The 23,972-nt window shown below is 41.7% G+C and overlaps 1 protein-coding gene across 17 annotated transcripts in view; it reads left to right on the top strand.

Moving 5' to 3' along the window:
- The window catches only part of PTPRS (protein tyrosine phosphatase receptor type S), a 744,226-nt gene that overhangs the window by 524,773 nt on the left and 195,481 nt on the right, over nt 1-23,972 (top strand). For 14 of the 17 annotated variants that reach the window (XM_073594561.1, XM_073594552.1, XM_073594517.1 and 11 more), the window contains 2 exons: nt 11,413-11,573; nt 22,314-22,426. In XM_073594561.1, coding sequence (XP_073450662.1) covers nt 11,413-11,573; nt 22,314-22,426 — 274 coding nt within the window. The remainder of the gene's footprint in view (nt 1-11,412; nt 11,574-22,313; nt 22,427-23,972) is intronic. The other 3 variants (XM_073594489.1, XM_073594595.1, XM_073594611.1) reach the window with 1 other exon arrangement.

Here is a 23,972-nt window from a genome sequence, read left to right as displayed (position 1 = left end):
CCTAATCGAGTTTAAAGGAGCGAGGTTGGGACTTTAAATGAGACGTGGGTCTCCATCCCTGTGCATACTGGAAACGGGAAAAGTGGGACTTTAAATGAGGTGTGCAAAAAAGGCCAGAGGATCAATCACCATATAATAAACCATTTATTGATAAACAATAGCCTAGTGGCACAGTATTATTCCAAAATGTGCATCATACAGTCAGGTGTTGTACATATATATACATCCTTATATATACACATGGTAAATAAAAATGACAAAACCCAAATGATGCCAGGCAAGAGATGATTAAAAAGTTGTAACATCCATAAAATGCACACAATTACAGTATTGGTATAAGGGAACCTATAGATGTGTAACCCCGATAAAAAACATGTTGATGTGGTGCATATAGTAAGCCCGACGCGTTTCGTGTAACAAACACTCTTCAGGGGCAATTAAGCACCCACATCTAAAAACAAAAATAAAATAATATAAAAATAAAAAAGTCCAATAAGTAAAAATTGATGGTGCATAAGGAAAAAGAGATATGCATATAGGGGAGGCAGAAAGCCATACTTCCCCAATGTATACTCACATGGCCGAGGAGTGCAAACTCCATGGGTTCCACATTCACAGGCCACCAAATGAGTCAGGACCGGGAGCTGAGGGAGGAGCACTCAGACAGGGGGAGAGAGAGAGGGCGCCAAGCGCACACAGAGGTTCCCCATAGAGAAGCATGTCCATACTGGTATGTGAGGGGGGGGAAAGCAGGTCTGTAGTAAAAATAAAAATGATGTGTGTAAGGTATGCTCCTAGGTTAATCAGAGCCTCCAATCACAAAATAAATGTGGTAAGACGTATAAACATGTAATGCCCCCTTACCTATAGATAGTAAATGCTGGTCATCTGTGTCCTGCCCAGTGATGGACATGCTGCCTGAAGGTGGACTAGCAAGAAATGGGGGCCCCTTATGTGCACCCAGCCACCCCCCCCCCCTCCCTCCCCAAGGCCGGGAAACTCCCCCCAGCGTCACTCGGTGCAGACACCAGGTGAACCGAGGCCACCCCCAGCGCAGCGGCACTAGCCGCCCACAGCTGCTGGGGACGCCGCCGTCCACGTGTCCGCACAGGAAGAAAAACACAACGCCGACAGCGGGACCAACGTCACGCGTACGGCGTGGAGGAGTGACGCCGACGCAGGGAGGGGAATCCGCCCCGATCCCCCGTCACCCACAAGGATGACGAGGAGAGGAGGGGAAAGGGGGAGGGACCCCACCATGCGTCGCAGCTCCCGGACGCCGAGACAGGAGGATAACCATGGAAACGTGGACTCCCTGTCGGAGGCGCACTGCAAAACTGCAACAAATGGGGAAAAAAAAAAAAAAATATAAATAAAAAGTAAAAAATAATAATAATGATGATATATAAAATAATAAATTACTGAATGAAAGGATGCATGTACACAAACAGATGCATAAAAAAGGACATGTGTCATACTAGACAACCCCCAATAGGAGGCCAACGATTCAGGGCAAGTGTCCTGTGGACTGGTGTCCATTATGGTGAGGTAACCCAGAGGCCTCAATGCACACCTCCATCCCTAATCGAGTTTAAAGGAGCGAGGTTGGGACTTTAAATGAGACGTGGGTCTCCATCCCTGTGCATACTGGAAACGGGAAAAGTGGGACTTTAAATGAGGTGTGCAAAAAAGGCCAGAGGATCAATCACCATATAATAAACCATTTATTGATAAACAATAGCCTAGTGGCACAGTATTATTCCAAAATGTGCATCATACAGTCAGGTGTTGTACATATATATACATCCTTATATATACACATGGTAAATAAAAATGACAAAACCCAAATGATGCCTGGCAAGAGATGATTAAAAAGTTGTAACATCCATAAAATGCACACAATTACAGTATTGGTATAAGGGAACCTATAGATGTGTAACCCCGATAAAAAACATGTTGATGTGGTGCATATAGTAAGCCCGACGCGTTTCGTGTAACAAACACTCTTCAGGGGCAATTAAGCACCCACATCTAAAAACAAAAATAAAATAATATAAAAATAAAAAAGTCCAATAAGTAAAAATTGATGGTGCATAAGGAAAAAGAGATATGCATATAGGGGAGGCAGAAAGCCATACTTCCCCAATGTATACTCACTTGGCCGAGGAGTGCAAACTCCATGGGTTCCACATTCACAGGCCACCAAATGAGTCAGGTCCAGGAGCTGAGGGAGGAGCACTCAGACAGGGGGAGAGAGAGAGGGCGCCAAGCGCACACAGAGGTTCCCCATAGAGAAGCATGTCCATACTGGTATGTGAGGGGGGGGAAAGCAGGTCTGTAGTAAAAATAAAAATGATGTGTGTAAGGTATGCTCCTAGGTTAATCAGAGCCTCCAATCACAAAATAAATGTGGTAAGACGTATAAACATGTAATGCCCCCTTACCTATAGATAGTAAATGCTGGTCATCTGTGTCCTGCCCAGTGATGGACATGCTGCCTGAAGGTGGACTAGCAAGAAATGGGGGCCCCTTATGTGCACCCAGCCACTCCCCCCCCTCCCTCCCCAAGGCCGGGAAACTCCCCCCAGCGTCACTCGGTGCAGACACCAGGTGAACCGAGGCCACCCCCAGCGCAGCGGCACTAGCCGCCCACAGCTGCTGGGGACGCCGCCGTCCACGTGTCCGCACAGGAAGAAAAACACAACGCCGACAGCGGGACCAACGTCACGCGTACGGCATGGAGGAGTGACGCCGACGCAGGGAGGGGAATCCGCCCCGATCCCCCGTCACCCACAAGGATGACGAGGAGAGGAGGGGAAAGGGGGAGGGACCCCACCATGCGTCGCAGCTCCCGGACGCCGAGACAGGAGGATAACCATGGAAACGTGGACTCCCTGTCGGAGGCGCACTGCAAAACCGCAACAAATGGGGAAAAAATAAAAAAATAAAAAGTAAAAAATAATAATAATGATGATATATAAAATAATAAATTACTGAATGAAAGGATGCATGTACACAAACAGATGCATAAAAAAGGACGTGTCATACTAGACAACCCCCAATAGGAGGCCAACGATTCAGGGCAAGTGTCCTGTGGACTGGTGTCCATTATGGTGAGGTAACCCAGAGGCCTCAATGCACACCTCCATCCCTAATCGAGTTTAAAGGAGCGAGGTTGGGACTTTAAATGAGACGTGGGTCTCCATCCCTGTGCATACTGGAAACGGGAAAAGTGGGACTTTAAATGAGGTGTGCAAAAAAGGCCAGAGGATCAATCACCATATAATAAACCATTTATTGATAAACAATAGCCTAGTGGCACAGTATTATTCCAAAATGTGCATCATACAGTCAGGTGTTGTACATATATATACATCCTTATATATACACATGGTAAATAAAAATGACAAAACCCAAATGATGCCAGGCAAGAGATGATTAAAAAGTTGTAACATCCATAAAATGCACACAATTACAGTATTGGTATAAGGGAACCTATAGATGTGTAACCCCGATAAAAAACATGTTGATGTGGTGCATATAGTAAGCCCGACGCGTTTCGTGTAACAAACACTCTTCAGGGGCAATTAAGCACCCACATCTAAAAACAAAAATAAAATAATATAAAAATAAAAAAGTCCAATAAGTAAAAATTGATGGTGCATAAGGAAAAAGAGATATGCATATAGGGGAGGCAGAAAGCCATACTTCCCCAATGTATACTCACTTGGCCGAGGAGTGCAAACTCCATGGGTTCCACATTCACAGGCCACCAAATGAGTCAGGTCCGGGAGCTGAGGGAGGAACACTCAGACAGGGGGAGAGAGAGAGGGCGCCAAGCGCACACAGAGGTTCCCCATAGAGAAGCATGTCCATACTGGTATGTGAGGGGGGGAAAGCAGGTCTGTAGTAAAAATAAAAATGATGTGTGTAAGGTATGCTCCTAGGTTAATCAGAGCCTCCAATCACAAAATAAATGTGGTAAGACGTATAAACATGTAATGCCCCCTTACCTATAGATAGTAAATGCTGGTCATCTGTGTCCTGCCCAGTGATGGACATGCTGCCTGAAGGTGGACTAGCAAGAAATGGGGGCCCCTTATGTGCACCCAGCCACTCCCCCCCCTCCCTCCCCAAGGCCGGGAAACTCCCCCCAGCGTCACTCGGTGCAGACACCAGGTGAACCGAGGCCACCCCCAGCGCAGCGGCACTAGCCGCCCACAGCTGCTGGGGACGCCGCCGTCCACGTGTCCGCACAGGAAGAAAAACACAACGCCGACAGCGGGACCAACGTCACGCGTACGGCGTGGAGGAGTGACGCCGACGCAGGGATGATACTATGATACTATTTGGTCATACTTTTGTATCCATAAATTTATGGAATCATACCAACAACACTTACTGTTTTGGCCTATTAGTCTTTCTAACCTATTACAAGTTCCAACTAGAGCCAATTATGTTTCATTTTTGATCATTTTATTTTCCTTTTTCTTTCATTTTAATATATCCACAATAATATATGAGACTATCTTGCTGTGACCAATATAAGGATAGTAAAGCGTTTCAATTATGACAATGTTAACCGAGACTGTGGCTGCACGGGATTACAGAGTTTAAAAAATACCATGGTTTAATTTAGATTTATTATAATTTTTCATTTTTTATATTTATTGTCCTAATTATCGAATTACAAATTAGTACTATACCAACATCTTGAATATGGGTAATTCCCGACAACATTCGGAAATAGCCACTAGAGGGAGCAGGATCTGGTAATGAGAATTACTGCTAGTTTTTATTAGTCAATTTTTTTAGTTGGAGTGATTATTGAATCCTTTGGATTCGAACCACCAGGGGCAGTATTACTCTACTCCTCTAACTATTGCCATTTAAAATGCCAACTTTATTGATGTGAACGGAACTTCTTCCTATCACGTCTTTTTCACCCGCCCCTTTTTCTTTATAAACTCGTAACCTAGTGACCAACGTACGCTTCCCTGAGGACGTTCATAACGAAACGTACGTCGGAGGTACGTGGTCACTTGATTCTTACTTACATCCGGCTCTCTGGTTGCTTCTCACGCTGGGTGGAACGCACGCCGTTCTTCGAAGTGGTGAGACGGGTCTTTGATCCCAATCTTACCCTGACAAGCGAGTAGCCCCAGTGCCAGGTAGGCACCCACAAATGTAAGCAGCCATTTGGCGTTTTTAATGTATCCTTAGCTTTTTAATAAACGGTTTTACACTATGGAGACTTTTACATATATCCCATGTTTGAACGATTGGGACCGGAGGGGTTCTTAGCCTAATCGTCATCCAGCTGTCCAGCCATCCATGTGAGCAGGCACAATCCTGCAAAAGCGCTAATGACTCTCTTTTTGATTAAAGGGGTCATTGGTATCTGGTAAGCAGATATCCATTTCTACAAGGTGTATTTTCCTCTTCCTCTTTGGTGAAGGAACTTTTTATCTATCGACAGGAAGAAACTGGCTCACTTTGGAAGATATCGCTATAATTTAAATTTTTTTTCACTGCAAATGGAGATTGTATATCACTGTCACTGAAACTATCACTGTTGGTTTTGTGTGTTATTGTTTATGGTTTAAATTCACCAGTTAACACTAATTGCATATTCATATTTACCTCCCTTTATAAAGGTATACACTAAGCATATTTATAAAATAAGTTGTAATATAATAGTTTATCCATTAGATAATTATTAGCGCCCCTTATCTATCTATTTACCATCTGATCATTTTATGTTCAAGTTGGGGAGCAGCTTGTTTGTGTTTTTTTGGGTTATGGTCCACTATCTAAAGTAATATTTTTTGATTTTTAATTACTGATATTATTCACTCATATTGGCGCGGAGTCAGTTGTTCTCACTATTTCATTCTTAGCATGACTGGGCTATAAATATTCCTGGCTATGCTCTCCTTCAGAAAGACAGGGTAAAATAGAGGGGTGGTGGTGTCTGTCTTCATGTGAGAAGTGATCTCATAGCGAGTGTGAAAGAGGACCTAGTTGATTGAGAGTGTGATGAGGCTGAAGCATTATGGGTGAAACTGCACATGGGTGTACGTACTACAAAAATAATCATAGGAATTTGTTATAGTAGACCTCACAGTGTTAATGAGGAGGTGGAGACTCGGCTCCTTGCAAAAATAGAAAGGGCTGCAAAGACTGGGACATTAATAATAATGGTGGATTTTACCTGCCTGGAAACTGACTGGAGTAATGGCACTGCAGGGACAGTTATAGGGCAAAAATGTATAAACTATTACAAGACAAGTTTATGGTACAGTTCATAGAGACCCCAAGTAGGAATGATTCTCTGCTGGACCCGGTAATCTCAAACTATGCAGAGCTTATTACTAATGTTCATATAAAAGAACATCTGGGTAGCACTGACCATAACATGATTTCATTTAATATTAGCTGTAAGCAACAAATGCATACTAGAAATATAAAAACACTTAACTGCAAAGTAGAAGTCCACCGTAACACTTACATCTCTAAATGTACAGGCATCCAAAATCTAAGACTAACTTATCTAGCCCTGTAAAGAAGAAATTGCTATACATACCTTTTTTAAGCTGCTTCGGTCTGGTACCAAGCTGTCAGCGTCGGCTTCGCTGTGGAGGCTCTGCAGAAGAGGCAGCCAACAATGGAAGCCCCTTAGTAATTCTATGGGTGACGTCCCTTCCCATTTATTTCCCAGCCATTGTCGGCTGTCTCTTTGCAGAGCTTCCGCCGCTGGAGACCAGATCGGCTTCAAAAAAGGTATGTGTAGTTTTCTTCTTTACAGGGCTAGCCTGTAAAGAAGAAGGTTAGGTTAGTCTTAGATTGTGGATGTCTGTAGAGTTAGAGATTTTAGTGTTAGTGTGGACTTCCACTTTAAGACAGCAAATTTTCCAAGGATGAGGGCTGCTCTCCAAGACTTAAGCCTTGTACACAAGATCGGATTTTTGGCAGGGAATTGTGTGATGACAGACTGTTTGTCTAAAATCCGACCGTTAGTACGCTCCAGACAATTGTTGTCCAACTTTCTGCCAACAAATGTTTGATGGCAAGCTAGTAAATTTTCAGAGGACTACAGTCTGTTGTCAGATTTTCCTATCATGTGTACACAAGTCTGTCACACAAAAGTCCAAAGTACAAACAGGTATGCTCGGAATCAGTGCTCACCAAACACGACATTAGCAGAAGGTGCCCAAAGGGTGGCGCTCAAGAGCTGAAATTCCACGTAGTACATCACTACGTTCATGTTTGTTGGCCGACAATTGTGTACTGTTTGTATGCAAGACAAGTTCCTGGCACACGCCCTTCAGACAAAAGTCTGGCGCTTTGTCTGCCAAAAATCTGATTGTGTGTATGAGGCTTAAGACTGGGAGGGAAAATTGGCATTGATGAACACAGAACAGAAATGGGAATTCTTCAAAAAGACTGTATGTGAACTCACTGCAAAGTATTTTCCCATGGGCAATAAGTTTAAAAGGCTAAAAATAAAACCTATGTGGCTCACATAAAAAATAAATATAAATAAGAAAAGATATTTTAAAAAAATATAAAAATTAAGGAACACTATCCTTGTTTAAATGTTACAAAGAATATAACAGAATATGTAAAAAAAAGGAAATCAAGGACGCAAAAATTCAAAACGAAAGACAGATTGCGAAAGATAGTAGGACAAACCCCAAAAGTGGGTGACTGGGAACAAAGAGAAGGCAAATGTATTTAAATACCTTTTTTAGCTCTGTGTATTCAAAGCAGCATGGGGGAGCTAATGGCCATAATAGGGATGCTATTGACACAGCACCAAATGATCCACAATGGCTCAAAATTGATATGGCCCAGAAATATTTAGACAGAATAAAGGTGGATAAAACACCTGGACCAGATGGCATACACCCACGGATCCTAAAAGAATGAAGCTCTGCCATTGTAGAAGTAATACTAAAGTCTTGTTTGTTGTTTTTAACAAAAAAAAAAATGTTATACTTACCTGCTGTGTGCAGTGGTTTTGCACAGAGCAGCCCAGATCCTCCTCATCTCGGGTCCCTCTTCAGTGCTCCTGGCTCTTCACACCTGTTGAGTACCCCCACAGCAAGCAGCTTGCTATGGGGGCAGCGCTCCCTGTGTCCATTGAGACATGGAGCAGCAGCCCCATCCCCTCTCTCTCCTCATTGGCTCACTGACTTTGACAGCAGCGGGAGCCATCAGCGCTTCGCTGCTGTCAGCCAATGAGTAGGGCTAGACCCAGATAGCCGTGTCTCTTGTGCAACATCGCTGGATCGAGCTGGGCCTCAGGTAAGTATTAGGGGGGCTGCTGCAAACAGAAGGCTTTCTATCTTGATGCATATAATGCATTAAGCTGAAAAACTTTCTGCCTTTTTTTTATCACAGGGGGATAGTTCATTATCAAATTCATAGAACATGGTACAAAGGTCAACCAACATTGTTACTTTGAAATTCTGAAAAGATTACAGGAATTGGTTCAAAGGAAAAGATCAGAACTGGTCTGATAAGTGGATTCTCCACCACGACAATGCTCCTGCACATGATGCGTTAAGTGTTTGTGTGTTCCTGATCCAGAAATCCATTCCAAAACTTGACCAACCACCTTATTCCCCTCACTTAGCACCATGCGACTTTTAGCTGTTTCCCAAAAAAATTTCCACAGTCCAGTCCAGGAACTAAATTGTCACACCTTGTACTTGTATACACTATCCACCCCTCAATATTGCAATGTCCTGTGGAAACGTGTGAATTAGTAAACAGTTTAAGAGTGTGGTATAATCCATTCTATCCCTTGAAGGACCTTTTAATCACTTGGGTGACATGGTGATTTGAGAGTACGAGTTTAATTATCAATGATTATACAGCAGCTGCCTAGATGGAACTCCCTTTTGGCTGAAAGACTAAATATTGTTGTAGACAGATGATTTATCCTCTGGAGTTTTCTAGGATGACCCTACTAATATTCTGGAATGAGATGTTGTGACAAGGTCATCTATTAGTTGATTGTGCTTAACCCAGTGTCTCTGTACAGCCAGACGTTGCACTGTAATGCCCTGTACACGCGATCGCACATTCCAACAACAAAATCCATGTTTTTTTTCCGATGGATGTTGGCTCAAACTTGTCTTGCATACACACGGTCACACAAATCTTGTCGGAAATTCCGAATGTCAAGAACGTGGTGACGTACAACACATACGACGAGCCAAAAAAAATTACGTTCAATGGCCAGTGCGGCTCTTCTGCTTGATTCCGAGCATGCATGGAACTTTGTGCATCGGAATTGTGTACATACAATCAAAATTTACAAGAACGGATTTTGTTGTCAGAAAATTTTAGATCTAGATCTCAAATTTTGTTACAGAAATTCCGATGGAAAATGTCTGATGGAGCCTACACACAGTCGGAATTTCCGACAACAAACTCCCATTGAATATTTTCCGTCGGAAAAGCCGACCGTTTGTACGGGGCATAAGAGTGGTCTGGACTAGTGGCGGTATCTGCGTGACAATGTTCTTATTTTTATTATGGTGTAGGGTTGTGATAGTTGCTATCAGTTTTGATTGTTTTTTATTATAAGTATATTTTCGGTATGAATAAAGTATTACATTTTATACCGCATTTTGTCCTGTTTAGAACCAGGTCATAGTAGTCTATTAGTGTATGAGGTTAGGAGACAATTTCCTAACAGATTGGACAGGAATAATTAAGACTGGTAAGACACATCTGGCATATGTTTTTTATTCTTGGTATGCTCAGATTGTGCAACCACCCTGTACTACTTGTATAACCCCATTCTTGGTTGCAGGAAGGCTTCATAAATGTTAATTCCTCAATTTACATGGGTGAAGGCGAATGTTTGTCAGTATGTCGAGTGCTTCTCTGGCTCCATTTGTTAGCAGCATCAACTCTGCCACATATAACATCACTAAGTATCTTATCACATTTAGTTGGAAACAGGGAACAACATATTCAGAACTCCAAAGAATCTGTCAGCAAGGTAAGTGGACTGTAGTTAGAGCCAGAAGAGACAATAGTGTCCTATGATGTTGCATCTTTTTTTTCTGGACATTAAAGTCTACAGGAAACACACCCACACAGACCACTATCTGTTTTTTGACTCCCACAATCCAATGGAACACAAACTGGTGGTTACCAGAACTCTCATCAGGCTGAGATCATAACAACACACATAGAGTTTAAAGACAAAGTACACCGTGCTTTGAAAGTTTGTGGCTATCCAGACTTTGCTTTTGTTAAAACATCTACAAGGCTGAGTGAAAACACAGGACCATCAAACAGAGGGAGGATGTAGAACACATGGAGTATTATAGTTATCCCATATGTTGCTGGGGTGTCATAAAAACTCAGAAGAATTTTAACAAACATTGCATCCCTGTGTCCTTCAGACCCCGCAATAAACATAGACAGAACGTGTACATCCATAAGACCCAACACCTAGACACAAGCAAAGTAACTTGGTATACGCAGTGCACTGTAGTGAGGAGTGCAAAGGTCTACACATTGGGGAGATGGTGCAACCTCTCAAAAACAAATGGCCAAACACAAGAGGGCAAATTCTACATTCAATAAGACTCAGTGTTTTACTATCCTTTAAGGAAAAAGGAATTTTTTTTGAAGACAGTGAGGCACACATTTGGACAGAAGACAGCTGGTTCACAAGAGGTGTGGAGAAACCAGTCTACATCAAACTGAAACAGCCATTGTAGAACAGGTGTGACGGCCGCCTGACACCATCTGTCTTCCAGTGCTGTTTTATCATCTCTATCTCCGTGTTTTGACAATGATTCACACCTTCAGCCATGTAAATCTAGTATGTAAATGTAATAAGTATTAACACTTCAAGTCTTTCTGACACCAAGGATTGGCTTATATAACTAGTACAGGGTGGTTCCACAATTTTCTCACATCCCACCCTGTCTATAGACAATAACATCTGACTTTCCATGGTAATTGGATCAAAGTGTTAGTGCTAACTGTTTGGATGTTAATGCCCCAGCATTAACATACCCCAGTATTACTGACATTATGTATGTGTGTGTGTGTGTGTATAAATACAGATACAGTATACAGACCTTGATTCAATCTGGTGTGATCTCAGAGTCACTGAGAAGGTCATTGTTGCAAGAATTCCTTGTGCTAGGTTCTTTGATATAAGATCTGAACGGGAAATGAATAGGCTAAAATCGACAGCTGTTAGAACAGGCCTGGTGCATGGTTGGACTAGCCTATGGGGCAAGCACCACCCTACCTCTAGCCCACTCCTTCATTATACTACATACCTTTATGATGTGTTGTTTATTTTTAAAGTAACCTGTTAATATATTAAGATTATAATTTTTGATTTGTGTTTTACTTTTTTTCCTACAGAAGATATTTGCTGCTAGTCCATATTCTGATCCTATTCAAGTAGAAGATCCAGATCCTCAACCAATTACTGACGGTGAAGAAGGCCTGATTTGGGTTATTGGACCAGTTTTGGCTGTTGTTTTCATAATCTGCATCGTGATTGCTATACTTCTCTACAAAAAGTAATTAACTTAAATGTTGTGATAAATGTTGTAGGATATGACAAGTGTTGTATATGGTTGCTTATGTTGCTAACATTTTGTTTATTATTCATTTTTTATACACTATATTGCTTAGCTTCTGATCTTTAAAATACTTTAATACCTAAGTTAGATAGCATTTGAAATCGTGTCAGAACCCTACAGAGAGACCACTGCTTCCACACAAAGAGCAAGGGTCCTTTTCTATAGTATGTTGCCAGGGAACTGCTTTTCTATTAAAGATGTGGCTGCTTTCTACAGAAAATTAACTGAAAGACTTGGCACACCCCTCTGTTTTGATCCACCTTGCATATATTTAGCTGATTTACTGAAAGTGCAATTTGGTTTTAAACTGTATTTGTTGTAAGCCCTCAGAGCTCTACCCAAAATGGGCTAACATGCACAGCATATAGGCACATATAACACATTTACCTTTTAGCGTGCCCTCCTCCATGGCAGTCTGTCACGCTATCGCTGTTGTCAGTTAAAAAAAAAAATATTTGTCACCAGGAAAAAAAAAAAGCAAACCGAGTCTCTTCTGCCATAAGTCTCTACCTACTAACCGTTTTAGCACTGGTTTAAAACAAACCAATATGGCCTTAAAAATGCCTATGGTAACAACAGTGGGAAGGTAAGGGTAGCTTACGGTGCCTTGAAAAATTGTTCTTACCCCCTGAAATTTTCCACATTTTGTCATGTTACAACCAAAAAAGTAAATGTATTGTATTGGGATTTTATGTGATAGACCAACATAAAGTGGCACATAATTGTGAAGTGGAAGGAAAGTGATAAATGGTTTTCAGAGATTTTTACAAATAAATAAAAATGTGGCGTGCATTTGTATTCAGCCCCCCTGAGTCAATACTTTGTAGAACCAACTTTCACTGCAATTATAGCTGCAAGTCTTTTTGGGTATGTCTCTACCAGCTTTGCACATCTAGAGAGTGACATATTTGCCCATTCTTCTTTGTAAAATAGCTCAAGCTCTGTCAGATTGTATGGAAAGCGTCTGTGAACAGCAATTTTCAAGTCTTACCACCGATTCTCAATTGTATTTAGGGCTGGACTTTGGGCCATTCTAACTCATGGATATGCTTTGATCTAACCATTGCATTGTAGCTCTGGCTGTATGTTTAGGGTCATTAGGGTCTTTTGCAGACTCTAATGCCCTGTACACACGGTCGGACATTGATCGGACATTCCCACAACAAAATCCATGGATTTTTTCTGACGGATGTTGGCTCAATCTTGTCTTGCATACACATGGTCGTTCAAAGTTGTCGGAAAATCCGATCGTTCTGAACGCGGTGACGTAAAACAGGTACGTCGGGACTATAAACGGGGCAGTAGCCAATAGCTTTCGCCTCTTAATTTATTCTGAGCATGCGTGGCACTTTGTGCGTCGGATTTGTGTACACACGATCGGAATTTTGTTGTCGGAAAATTTTATAGCCTGCTCGCAAACTTTGTGTGTCAGAAATTCCGACGGAAAAAGTCAGATGGAGCCCACACACGATCGGAATTTCCGACAACACAATCCGATCGCGCTTTTTCCGTCGGAAAATCCGACCGTGTGTACAGGGCATAACAGGTTTTCTTCTAAGATTATTCTGTATTTGGCTCCATCCATCTTCCTATCAAGTTTGACCAGCTTTCCTGTCCCTGCTGAAGAGAAGCATGCCCACAACATGATGCTGTCACCACCATGTTTCATGGTGGGGATGGCGTTGTGTTCAGGATGATGTGCAGGGTTCGTTTTTCACCACACATAGCATTTTTTTTCTTTTAGGCCAAAAAGTTAAATTTTGGTCTCATCTGACCAGAGCACCTTCTTCCACATGTTTGCTGTGTCCCCCACATGACTTATCGCAAACTGCAAACAGGACTTCTTATGGCTTTCTTTCAACAATGGCTTTCTTCAAGCCACTCTTCCATAAAGGCCAGATTTGTGGAGTGCACACAGTTGTCCTGTGGATAGATTCTCCCACCTGAGCTGTGGATCTCTTCAGCTCCTCCAGAGTTACCATGGGCCTCTTGGCTGCTTCTCTGATTAATGCTCTCCTTGCTTGGCCTGTCAGTTTAGGTGAACGGCCATGTCTTGGTAGGTTTGCAGTTGTGCAATACTCTTTCCATTTTCGGATTAAGGGTTGAACAGTGCTCCATGAGATGTTCAAAGCTTGATTTTTTTTTTTTATACCCTAACCCTGCTTTAAACTTCTTTACAACTTTCTCCCTGACCTGTCTGTTGTGTTCCTTGGCCTTCATGATACCGTTTGTTCACTAAGGTTCTCTAAAAAGCCTCTGAGGGCTTCACAGAACAGCTGTATTTATACTGAGATTAAATTACATACAGGTGGACTCTATTTACTAATTAGGTGACTTCAGAAGGCAATTGGTTCCACAAGATTTTAGTTAGGGGTATCCGAGTAAAGGGCGCTGAATACAAATGCACGCCACCACAACCATTTATCCATTTTCCGTACACTTCACAATTATGTGCTACTTTGTGTTGGTCTATCACATAAAATCCCAATAAAATACATTTACGTTTTTGGTTGTAACATGACAAAATGTGAAAAAATGCAAAAGGTATGAATACCTTTTCAAGGCACTGTAAATACCCATGCTAGTCTTAAAACTGATCTGTGTCCTTGTTAAACCATTTGGCCTTATATCTGGGTTGAGCTTAAAGTGATATTAAAAACACACTGTTTAATTTACATTATCCCTTCTATTGCCATGTAGATGATGGCACTGTAATTATTTTAATAGAAAAAAAGTCTAAGTACCTTTTTCCTAATTGATATACAGCTGTCACATGACTCAAATCTTTCCAAGCCTGTCTGCTGGGCAACATAAGCAGGAGGAGCTGCTGGTCACATGTTAAAAAAAAAAACAGAAAAAAAACAGCCTTTGGAATACAGAAAATAAATAAATAATAATAAATTATTAGAATCAATAAACTGTTTTAAATTGCCATACAGATATACACTATATTACCAAGTATTGGGAATCCTGCCTTTATATGCACATGAACTTTAATGGCATCCCAGTCTTAGTCTGTAGGGTCCAATTTTAAGTTGGCCCACCCTTTGCAGCTGTAACAGCTTCAACTCTTCTGGGAAGGCTGTCCACAAGGTTTAGCAGTGTGTCTATGGAAATGTTTGGCCATTTTTCCAGAAGCGCATTTGTGAGGTCAGGCACTGATGTGGACCAGAAGGCCTGGCTCGTAGTCTCCACTCTTCATCCCAAAGGTGTTCTATGGTGTTGAGGTCAGGACTTTGTGCAGGCCAGTCAAGTTCCTCCACCCCAAACTTGCTCATCCATGTCTTTATGGACAATTTTTGGGTGGAGGGGGGATTATAGTGTGGGGTCGTTTTTCAGGGGTTGGGTTTGGCCCCTTAGTTCAAGTAAAGGGAGCTCTTAAGCATACCTCCCAACAGTCCCAGATTTGGCTGGACTTTCCCGCATTTCAATTTTAGTCCCATGTTCCTGTTGTACAGGGTCATTGTCCCGCATTATTACATTGCTGATGACAGCCTAGCAGGATATGCAGCAGTGTGAACATCCATCCAGCACAGCCTGGGATTGGTGGGCAACCCGGAGGCATACGGCCGCAATAAGAGTGAGTGCAGCTGTCAAATCGAAGCTCTGATGTCAGGGATGGGCGATGCCGATATGCAGGGCTCCGCCCCTTTGTCCCATACATAGACAAAACAGCCGGCGTTTATACATTACTGGCCGGGGAAAAAGGTGGCAGGGGGCAGGACCAATTGTAATTACTGTATGAGCACCCACACAGGTTTATCATATACCACTGTGGGTGCACATAGTTATAATTGGTCCTGCCCCCTGCCACCTTCTTCCCTGGCCAGCAATTTATAAACACAGGCTGTATGCATGGGGGCGTAGCCCCGCATATTGGCCCACCCACCCCGACATCAGAGCTTCGATTTGACAGCTGCACTCACACTCATTGCGACCATACGCCTCCGGCTTGCCCACCAAGCCCTGGCTGTGCTGGATGGATGTTCACACTGCTGCATGTCCTGCTAGGCTGCACTCATTTATTATCTATCTGATGCCTGCATTCTTGCCTTCGCTCCTGTATGCTGGTAATCAAGATTTTAGAAGATAAATGTGATATGTTTAATTAATTGGTGTCTTTTCAGTTTAACAAATTCCTGAACCTTGCACTCTGTACAATGCACTCCATACATATTGCATTCCTGAACATTGCACCTTGTGCGTAACACATTCCTGAACCTTGCACCCTGTATGAAATGCACTCCTGAACCCTGCACCTTGTACGCAACGCATTCCTGATCCTTGCACTCTGTATGCAGTGCACTCCTGAGCCTTGCACCTTGTACGTATTGCATTCCTGAACCTTGCACTCTGTATGCAATGCACTCCTGAACCTTGTACCTTGTACGCAACACATTCCTGAACCTTGCACTCTTTATGAAATGCACCTTGCACCTTGTACATAACGCATTCCTGAACTTGCAGCATATACGAAACACAGTTCTGAATCCTTCCACACTTAGCATAACACACTCTTCCACAGTTTGTGCAAAACCATTTATAATTGAAGCTTTTTATTCTTTTTTTTTTTTTTTTTTTTTATGATTGTGCTTGGGTTTGTGTCCTTCAGACTTCAGCTTGGGGCACAGCAATCAAAGCTGTTTTTATAAGTACAAGGAAGCGCAATTTTTTTTAACCATGCCCCTTCAGCTCCTCCCACTCTTAACCATTTGGCCATACCCATTTTGCCACGTTACGCACAAACCGCAGGTCACTTCCTCCATTAAGTGTCCCTCATTCTGAAGTTCAAAAGTTGGGAGGTATGGCTTAAGGTAACAGCATACCAAGACATTTTGGACAATTTCATGCTCCCAACTTTGTGGGAACAGTTTGGAGATGGCCCTTTCCTGTTCCAACATGACTGCGCACCAGTGCACAAACAAGGTCCATAAAGACATCTATGAGCGAGTTTGGGGTGAAGGAACTTGACTGGCCTGCACAGAGTCCTAAACTCAACCCATTAGAACACCTTTGGGATGAATTGGAGCGGAGACTGCAAGCTAGGCCTTCTTGTCTAACATCAGTGCCTGACCTCCAAAACATGCTTACTTTTGGTAATATAGTGTATATTTGAAATTAAATCTTTAATATTTTGTGGAAATAAAATGGTGTGGGTGTATGCAGATTTATGCCAGTCACAGGCTCTGTCTCTCCCCTCCAGCCTGTATCTTAGAATAAGAAGGAGGTGAAGCCACCATTAATCTACATGTAATATCCCACCAACATTGTGTTTAGCTGATTAGTGGGCATGGAGGAAGAGGGAGGGAGTGGGCTGTCATTTACTACGCCTCACCTGGGCTGCTCAGATGTGATAGGGAGGAAATGCTCGGCATAGAAACTCACTGAAAACTGAGCATGTGCAGAGCTGAGACCACAGCTGCAAAATCTCTAGCTGAATTGGGGACAAGAACAGAAGGTGGAGATAGAGAACATCAGGGTCAAGTACTGTGAAACAGATGTGCCAATAAAACTTGGTTCACAAAGATCCCAAACAACAATAAAATATAACTTTAGTTAGATTGACCTGTGTGTCCCCAAGGAAAGAGAGGTAGGGTTTTACCCTCACTTCCTGCTTGGCTATGTGACAGGAAGTGAAGCCAATTTTCAGAAAAGGTACACAAAGCCCAACCTACAAAAGACAAGCAGGGGTCCTAACACTCACTTAGTTTCCCTCAAATGCTCACAATTAGAATAGGCTTGTCTTGAGCTAGATTTTAGACCAGTGCTCTAAATCAGTGCTTCTCAACCCTGTCCTCAAGTACCCCCAACAGGCCATGTTTGCAGGTTTTCCTTCATCTTGTATAACAGAAAAAATTACTGCGCTATCCCTATAGAACCCGTATAAATAATATACAGAGTATATAAAATAACACAAAGCTGCAACTAGAAAATGTGAGACACCCACACTATAATACACATAGTTCAAAAAGTAGCTGCGCTAAAAAAAAAATTATACTTAATATATATTGAAACAGTATATATACCTCTCAGTGTGGAGGTGATGCACCCATGATGTGGTGACAATATGTGCTATTAAGAAAAACTTATTGATACCCTATCCAGCGACAATATATGTAAAATGATGGGTACATTCAGTCCATTCCAATAAATGACGGGGAAGGGAGAAAGTTCACTGGCAGAATGTTTCCTCAAAAGTGGGTGAGACAAGAATCCATGCGGTGTAAGTGCTACAGTAATAACACCAAGAAGAACGTGATGACAGAAGGGTTCCTCCACCAATGTAAATGCTACCCCTTACCAGCTCCTTTGATCTCCTGTTACAGAGATCATACAGGCATGTGGCTATCAACCCCAGCCGCGGGTCTTGGCAAGGAAGGGTCCCACTGTATCTCTCCACCACAGGTCTTCTAGGTATTGCGTTAAATGCTCATCCCCCATACAAATAAATAAAAAAAGCTCCCATAGCGTAATATGTTTTACACAGTTTAATTAAGATAAAAAAATACACTTACAGTTATGCTGTACAATAATCTATAATCTAATAATTAAACTGTGTAAAATGTATTACGCTATGGGAGCCTTTTTTTGTTTGTTCGTATGGGGGATGAGCGTTTAACGCAATACCTAGAAGACTTGTGGTGGAGAGATACAGTGGGACCCTTCCTTGCCAAGACCCGTGGCTGGGGTTGATAGCCACATGCCTGTATGATCTCTGTAACAGGAGATCAAAGGAGCTGGTAAGGGGCAGCATTTACATTGGTGGAGGAACCCTTCTGTCATCACGTTCTTCTTGGTGTTATTACTGTAGCACTCACACCGCATGGATTCTTGTCTCACCCACTTTTGAGGAAACATTCTGCCAGTGAACTTTCTCCCTTCCCCGTCATTTATTGGAATGGACTGAATGTACCCATCATTTTACATATATTGTCGCTGGATAGGGTATCAATAAGTTTTTCTTAATAGCACATATTGTCACCACATCACGGGTGCATCACCTCCACACTGAGAGGTATATATACTGTTTCATTATATATTAAGTATAATTTTTTTTCTTTAGCGCAGCTACTTTTTGAACTATTTCCTTCATCTTGCACAGGAATGGAAATGGAAAATTGAATACTTACCTCTCTGTAATTTTCCTTTCCTGGTGCCTATCCATGGCAGCATACACACAATCCATGCATATGCTGCCATGAAGGCACCAGGAAAGTAGCTTTTAGACAAATCACACCTTTTTTTGTTTTGCCATGCCAATCAGCCCAGTTAAGCTGCAGCTAGGAAATCTGTTGCATGAAAATTAACAAAACATATAAAACATAAAAATTTGCTACAAATTTTATTGGTCAACAAAACAGGACTTGGAAAAGTGCAAGGAAAGCAAAAAACACATGTATGTTAATTTGAGACACTAACAGAATATGGCTTTGAGGTCTGACCATTTTGCAAAGGAAATTAGCAGGAGTTAAAAGAACTGCGCCCACAAACGGACAATCTCTTAAGGATTTATTAGTCACAACATCTTGAGGAAGATTTTGCAAAATAATACAGCACAGACAATTAAATCAAAGTGAAACTAACAACCTATTAACGACACACATCATCACAAATATTTCAGGGCAAAATATCCCCCTCCCCTGAAAAAAAAATAAACAAAACTTGCCCTAAAACACATCTGTTTTGCAAAGACATGACAAACAAAATACAAACAAAATACAAAGAGAAAATATATGTGTTACAAACTCTACAAGGACACCCAAATGTACTCTCTTGACACACAAACACTTTATATAACTTAGGTTTGCGTGCTAATGAGGCAATTGAAAACACATGCACAGTCCATGAAACACACAAAAGTTCACCCAATGTAGAGACAGAACTTCAAAGTGGGTACACCTGTTAAGGATGTCCCTAAATTACTAACCCAAAAAACACACACTATGAGCATGCCAGAAAAATCCAAGTGCTGTTAACACACTAAAAAAAATCAAAGTCCCTGAGCATGCCCAGACCAACCCAAATGCATTTCACACACCAAAAGCAACAGGAAAAAAACAAAGTCCCGGAGCATGCCCAGAACAACCCAAATGCAGCTAGCACAAAATAAGCCACCCCCTGTCCAAAATTAAGCACATCATCCAGCATTCTACAAAATTACAGATGGGACAAACACCCCCCCATTCCAGGCAAACAAAGAGCCTAACATGGGCAAAAGTTATACAATATATATACAATTTTGCTAGTCCCGACTTGGCTGGCTTTTCTTCTTGGCCTTAAAATTGGTATGGGGGCCCAGGTCCCACCCTGAGGGACATATATCAATGTCACCAATTTGGACAACCCCAAAAACGAAACAAGGAGAAGTGCCTTTAAAAATGCAAAATTGCTTAAAAGCTAGTAACTTGGGGGAACTTGGTGGAAAGCCCCTTTAAACTAGTGGGTACAAGGTGCTTTGTGGTTGGTATTGGGCTGAGCTCAACATGCCCCAAAGGTAGCCAGCTATGTTGAGTGCATGTGGCCTTGTATGATTCAGGAGGGGGGGTTGGGCGATCGCTCTTCTCGCCCCTTTCCTAGCTGACCCTGTTTTATGCTCTGAAAAAAGATGTGGTTTGGATTGGTGAAGGCAGCTCACAGCCTTTTGAGAATGGAGTGGAGTGTGGAGTTCCCCTTTAAAAGCAAAAGCTAGCCCATGGCAATCCAAGGGATTAGAGGGGGGGATACAAGAGCATTGGAGAATGGAGTGTGGAGTTCCCCTTTAAAAGCAAAAGCTAGCCCAAGGCAATCATATGCATTAGAATGGAAAGGTTAAATGGCCTTTTGGGAGGAGCTAGAGGAGCAAGAGTCTTTTTACATAATTTTAACAAGGTGCATGTCACATGTTGGCAATGTAACATTGCCACTAACATGACCTGTGTGCAAATCTCCTTAAAAAAATACATATAGGTGAACCAGCGTAAAAATAAAAATTGACAAGTTTAGAGGTGCACCCATTCAACCCACGCAATTGCATGTACGTTGCTTAACATTTACTAAGATTTTGGCTGCGCAGTGAACAAACGCATTTGAACGAGCGCAAGAGCTAACATTGATCTCACGCAGTTCTAAACGTACTTGCAGGCACAGCAGGCTTTCTCTGAAAAAGTTACTTTCTCATTCTATTTTGGGCATATTTGTTACTTGGGCAGTTGTTACTAAATTTCCTCACATCACCCCATAATATTGGCACCTCCATCTCCTGTTAATATTGAATTGAAGATGCCGTGCGCCCATGTCCATAGTGGCGCACAGATTGCATTCTCCCGCGCGCCGAGATCGCTTTAGTAATTGGGGGATTCGCCCTCTGTTCCCGGCGCACCGTTTCGTAAATATGAAAATGTGCGTTGTGCCTCGCCGTGCACCTCTACTGATGGCGCACGGCTTTCATAAATCAGCCCCCATGTCTCCAAAAGACCATGTCATATAACACTGGATATAAAGAGCCAGAGACATTGCCACAGGTAACATTTCAAAACACTGCGTGTCCACAACAGCTGTCCCCAAGTGTAGCAAACGCTCTTAGTGGAAACGTGGGATCTCTAAAATTAAAAAGATCTAAGAATGCCTGGCTGACACACAGCCTTGACAGCCTGTAGTTTTCTACAACACCAGATTGAGCTCACCAATGCATGTAATAGAAGTGGAACACAAAGACACATCTCATAGTGTAGTAATTTTGAGTAAAAATGGAGGATGTACACATAAACACAGAAAAGCCAACAGAAGAAAATACAAGATGGTTGTTGCAGTATTTCTGATGTGACTTCACCAACCCCCGTCCAACATTTTTCGTCCAACTACGTACATCATCGGGGAATGCAAGTGTGCATTCCCTGATGACGTCTGTGGTTGCAGAAATAATTGCCCACCACTTTGACGGTCAAAAATGCACATGAACTTTAATGGCATCCCAGTTATAGTCTGCAGGGTTCAATATTAAGTTGGCCCACCCTTTGCAGCGATAACAGCAAGGGCAGGGACCACAATACTTTTGGTAATATAGTGTATACCGTATGTCACATTTTGTTTTTTATTCACTGACAAATAACAATGTTTAAATAGTGTTTTTGTTTTAAAAAAAATGTATTATAACTTGTTGCTTTTTCTTCTGTTGCTTCCACATATAGCAAACCAGACAGGTAAGAATATCTGTTGCTCTCTTAATCTAATCAATGTTTTTTTTACTTTAGTTAGATTTGTTTTTTAAGTTTGAAGTGAAATATACTTTAATATTTCTATTACCCTGAATTAAAATATACAGTGTGTGGTCTTAAAAGTCCATGTTTTGAGGACTTACAGATGCATAATAGATTTCTAAGCTGGTTCCTAGAGTTTCTGCAAATGTAGGATGATACTCAGCTCTCAGGTGACACAGCACACCGCAGTAAAAACTCACAAGCTCAGTCAAAAGTCTTTGGAAATGTCTGGGATCTTGGTGGTGCTTTGATTTTGGTCCTTTCATCTTTAAAGGTCTGTTGTGCAATAATAGCTGACTAAAACATTAAGACCACTCCCTAAATAATCTCTAAACAAGGTTGACATTGTATCAAAGATGTGACATAATGTCCAATCTAGACTTTTATTAAAAATAATTAAGAACAAAGCAGCAATTCATTATGCATTTTTTACATTTTTAAGCAAACGGAAAAACTCAGAACCCAGGACCAAATGTTTACTGAATAATGCAGAGATCACCCCTCACCATCCAACAGATCCAGTGGAGATGAGACGCATTAATTTTCAGACTCCAGGTAAGCAAAAATTGAATATTTTCCTAAAGGAACCACTGGAAAAAATGTAAAAGTACACATGCTTACATCTACACTGCTAATTTAGAGAATGGATAAGAAGACAAGCCATGTTTAACTCTTTGATTAAAGGTGTACAACCTATGGATTGAAACCTCAAAATGAGCTACTAAAATAAATTCTTGGGACCCATAGGTTATTTGACATTATATTCGTTCTATTGAGATGCACTATCTGGATCAGAAAACAATGGCTAACTGACTTTAAGGTGCCAGCATGAAGAAGCTTGAGCACCATTGCTCTGGAACACATCTACACTGTGTATGCCTTAAATTTGGCTACCTGACTATGCTCTTGTTTACTATGTTAAATCAGTAAACGTATGTTGATTCATTCAGTTGTTTATAGATAGGTGAAAACAAATTACTGTGTGCTCAATTCATGAAAGGATATCACATGCGGTATTTGGGTCACATGACACATTTTTCCCAAATATCTCATGCGATACTGAAAATGTCAGTTAACTATCCCTTTATGTGGTATTTACCCCAAAAAGCGAAAAAACTTTGTAAATACTGCATAAAACAGAATTAAAGTAAATTTACTAAAGTAAATAAATGCGTTAAGTAAGTAGTGGTCCAAGCATGCTATATTAAAGGAATGTATGAAATTTCAGCTGGTTGTTATGGATCCGGCACCCACCGCATCCTTAACAGATAGTGGATAGCTGCTGAGGGCATGTGGCCTGGTATGGCCCCTTTCCTGGCCTGCCGGGCTGCATGCTCAGATAAGGGTGTATGGATTTTGCCAATTTTTTTCCCTGAGATCCCCCTCAAAATCCATACCAGACCCCATGGATTGGGGGGGGAGGGGCACACTGTTTTATTTTTTTAATACAGGCTCTTCTTTGGTTTAGATTCTGCTGTCAGTGAGGAATCCCACTGACAGCAGGTGAGTCATGGTTGGCAGCTGTTCACTGGTTAGTAAGGATGCTGGTGTTAAAATACTGCAGGTTTGTACTAGTAAAGTACCACATCACTTCAAGAAATGGTGCATGCAGTATTTTAGGTTTTTTTTGCTAGTGAATTTAGAAAATTTGCTATGAGCATTTTACAGCTAATCTTAAAGCGATAGATAACATTTCATAAATTGAGCCCAGTATATGTTTTATCCTTCATGATTTTATTGTATGCAGTACATCAACACAAACCATTGATGAAGATGATTGTTTTTTTAAATAGATCACATTTTTTTTCTTTTGCTATAAATGTATGCCATTAAAAACATAGCATGGGGAAAAAAGTGTGTTTTAAAAAGGTCAGTGCGTATGTGTGAAAAAATGTGCATGTTCCAGTGGTTGCTTGTCCTGGGTGATACAGTATTGTGGTTGACAGTCTGGGAGTGCATCCAGTCCAGGGGAAACAAAGTACATGTCTCATACAAAGAGTGGGCATGCTAGGACTTTATACTGGAAGTTCCACACAGAGACTAACTAGTTAGACATGGTAGGCTTAGGCCAGGTTCACATCTATTAACATCCACTTTTGTC

This window comes from Aquarana catesbeiana, linkage group LG01 (genome assembly GCF_042186555.1).
Source record: "Aquarana catesbeiana isolate 2022-GZ linkage group LG01, ASM4218655v1, whole genome shotgun sequence".
NCBI lineage: Eukaryota > Metazoa > Chordata > Amphibia > Anura > Ranidae > Aquarana > Aquarana catesbeiana.
Note: the sequence above shows the minus strand (reverse complement) of the source record. Positions and strands in the feature narration are given on the sequence as shown.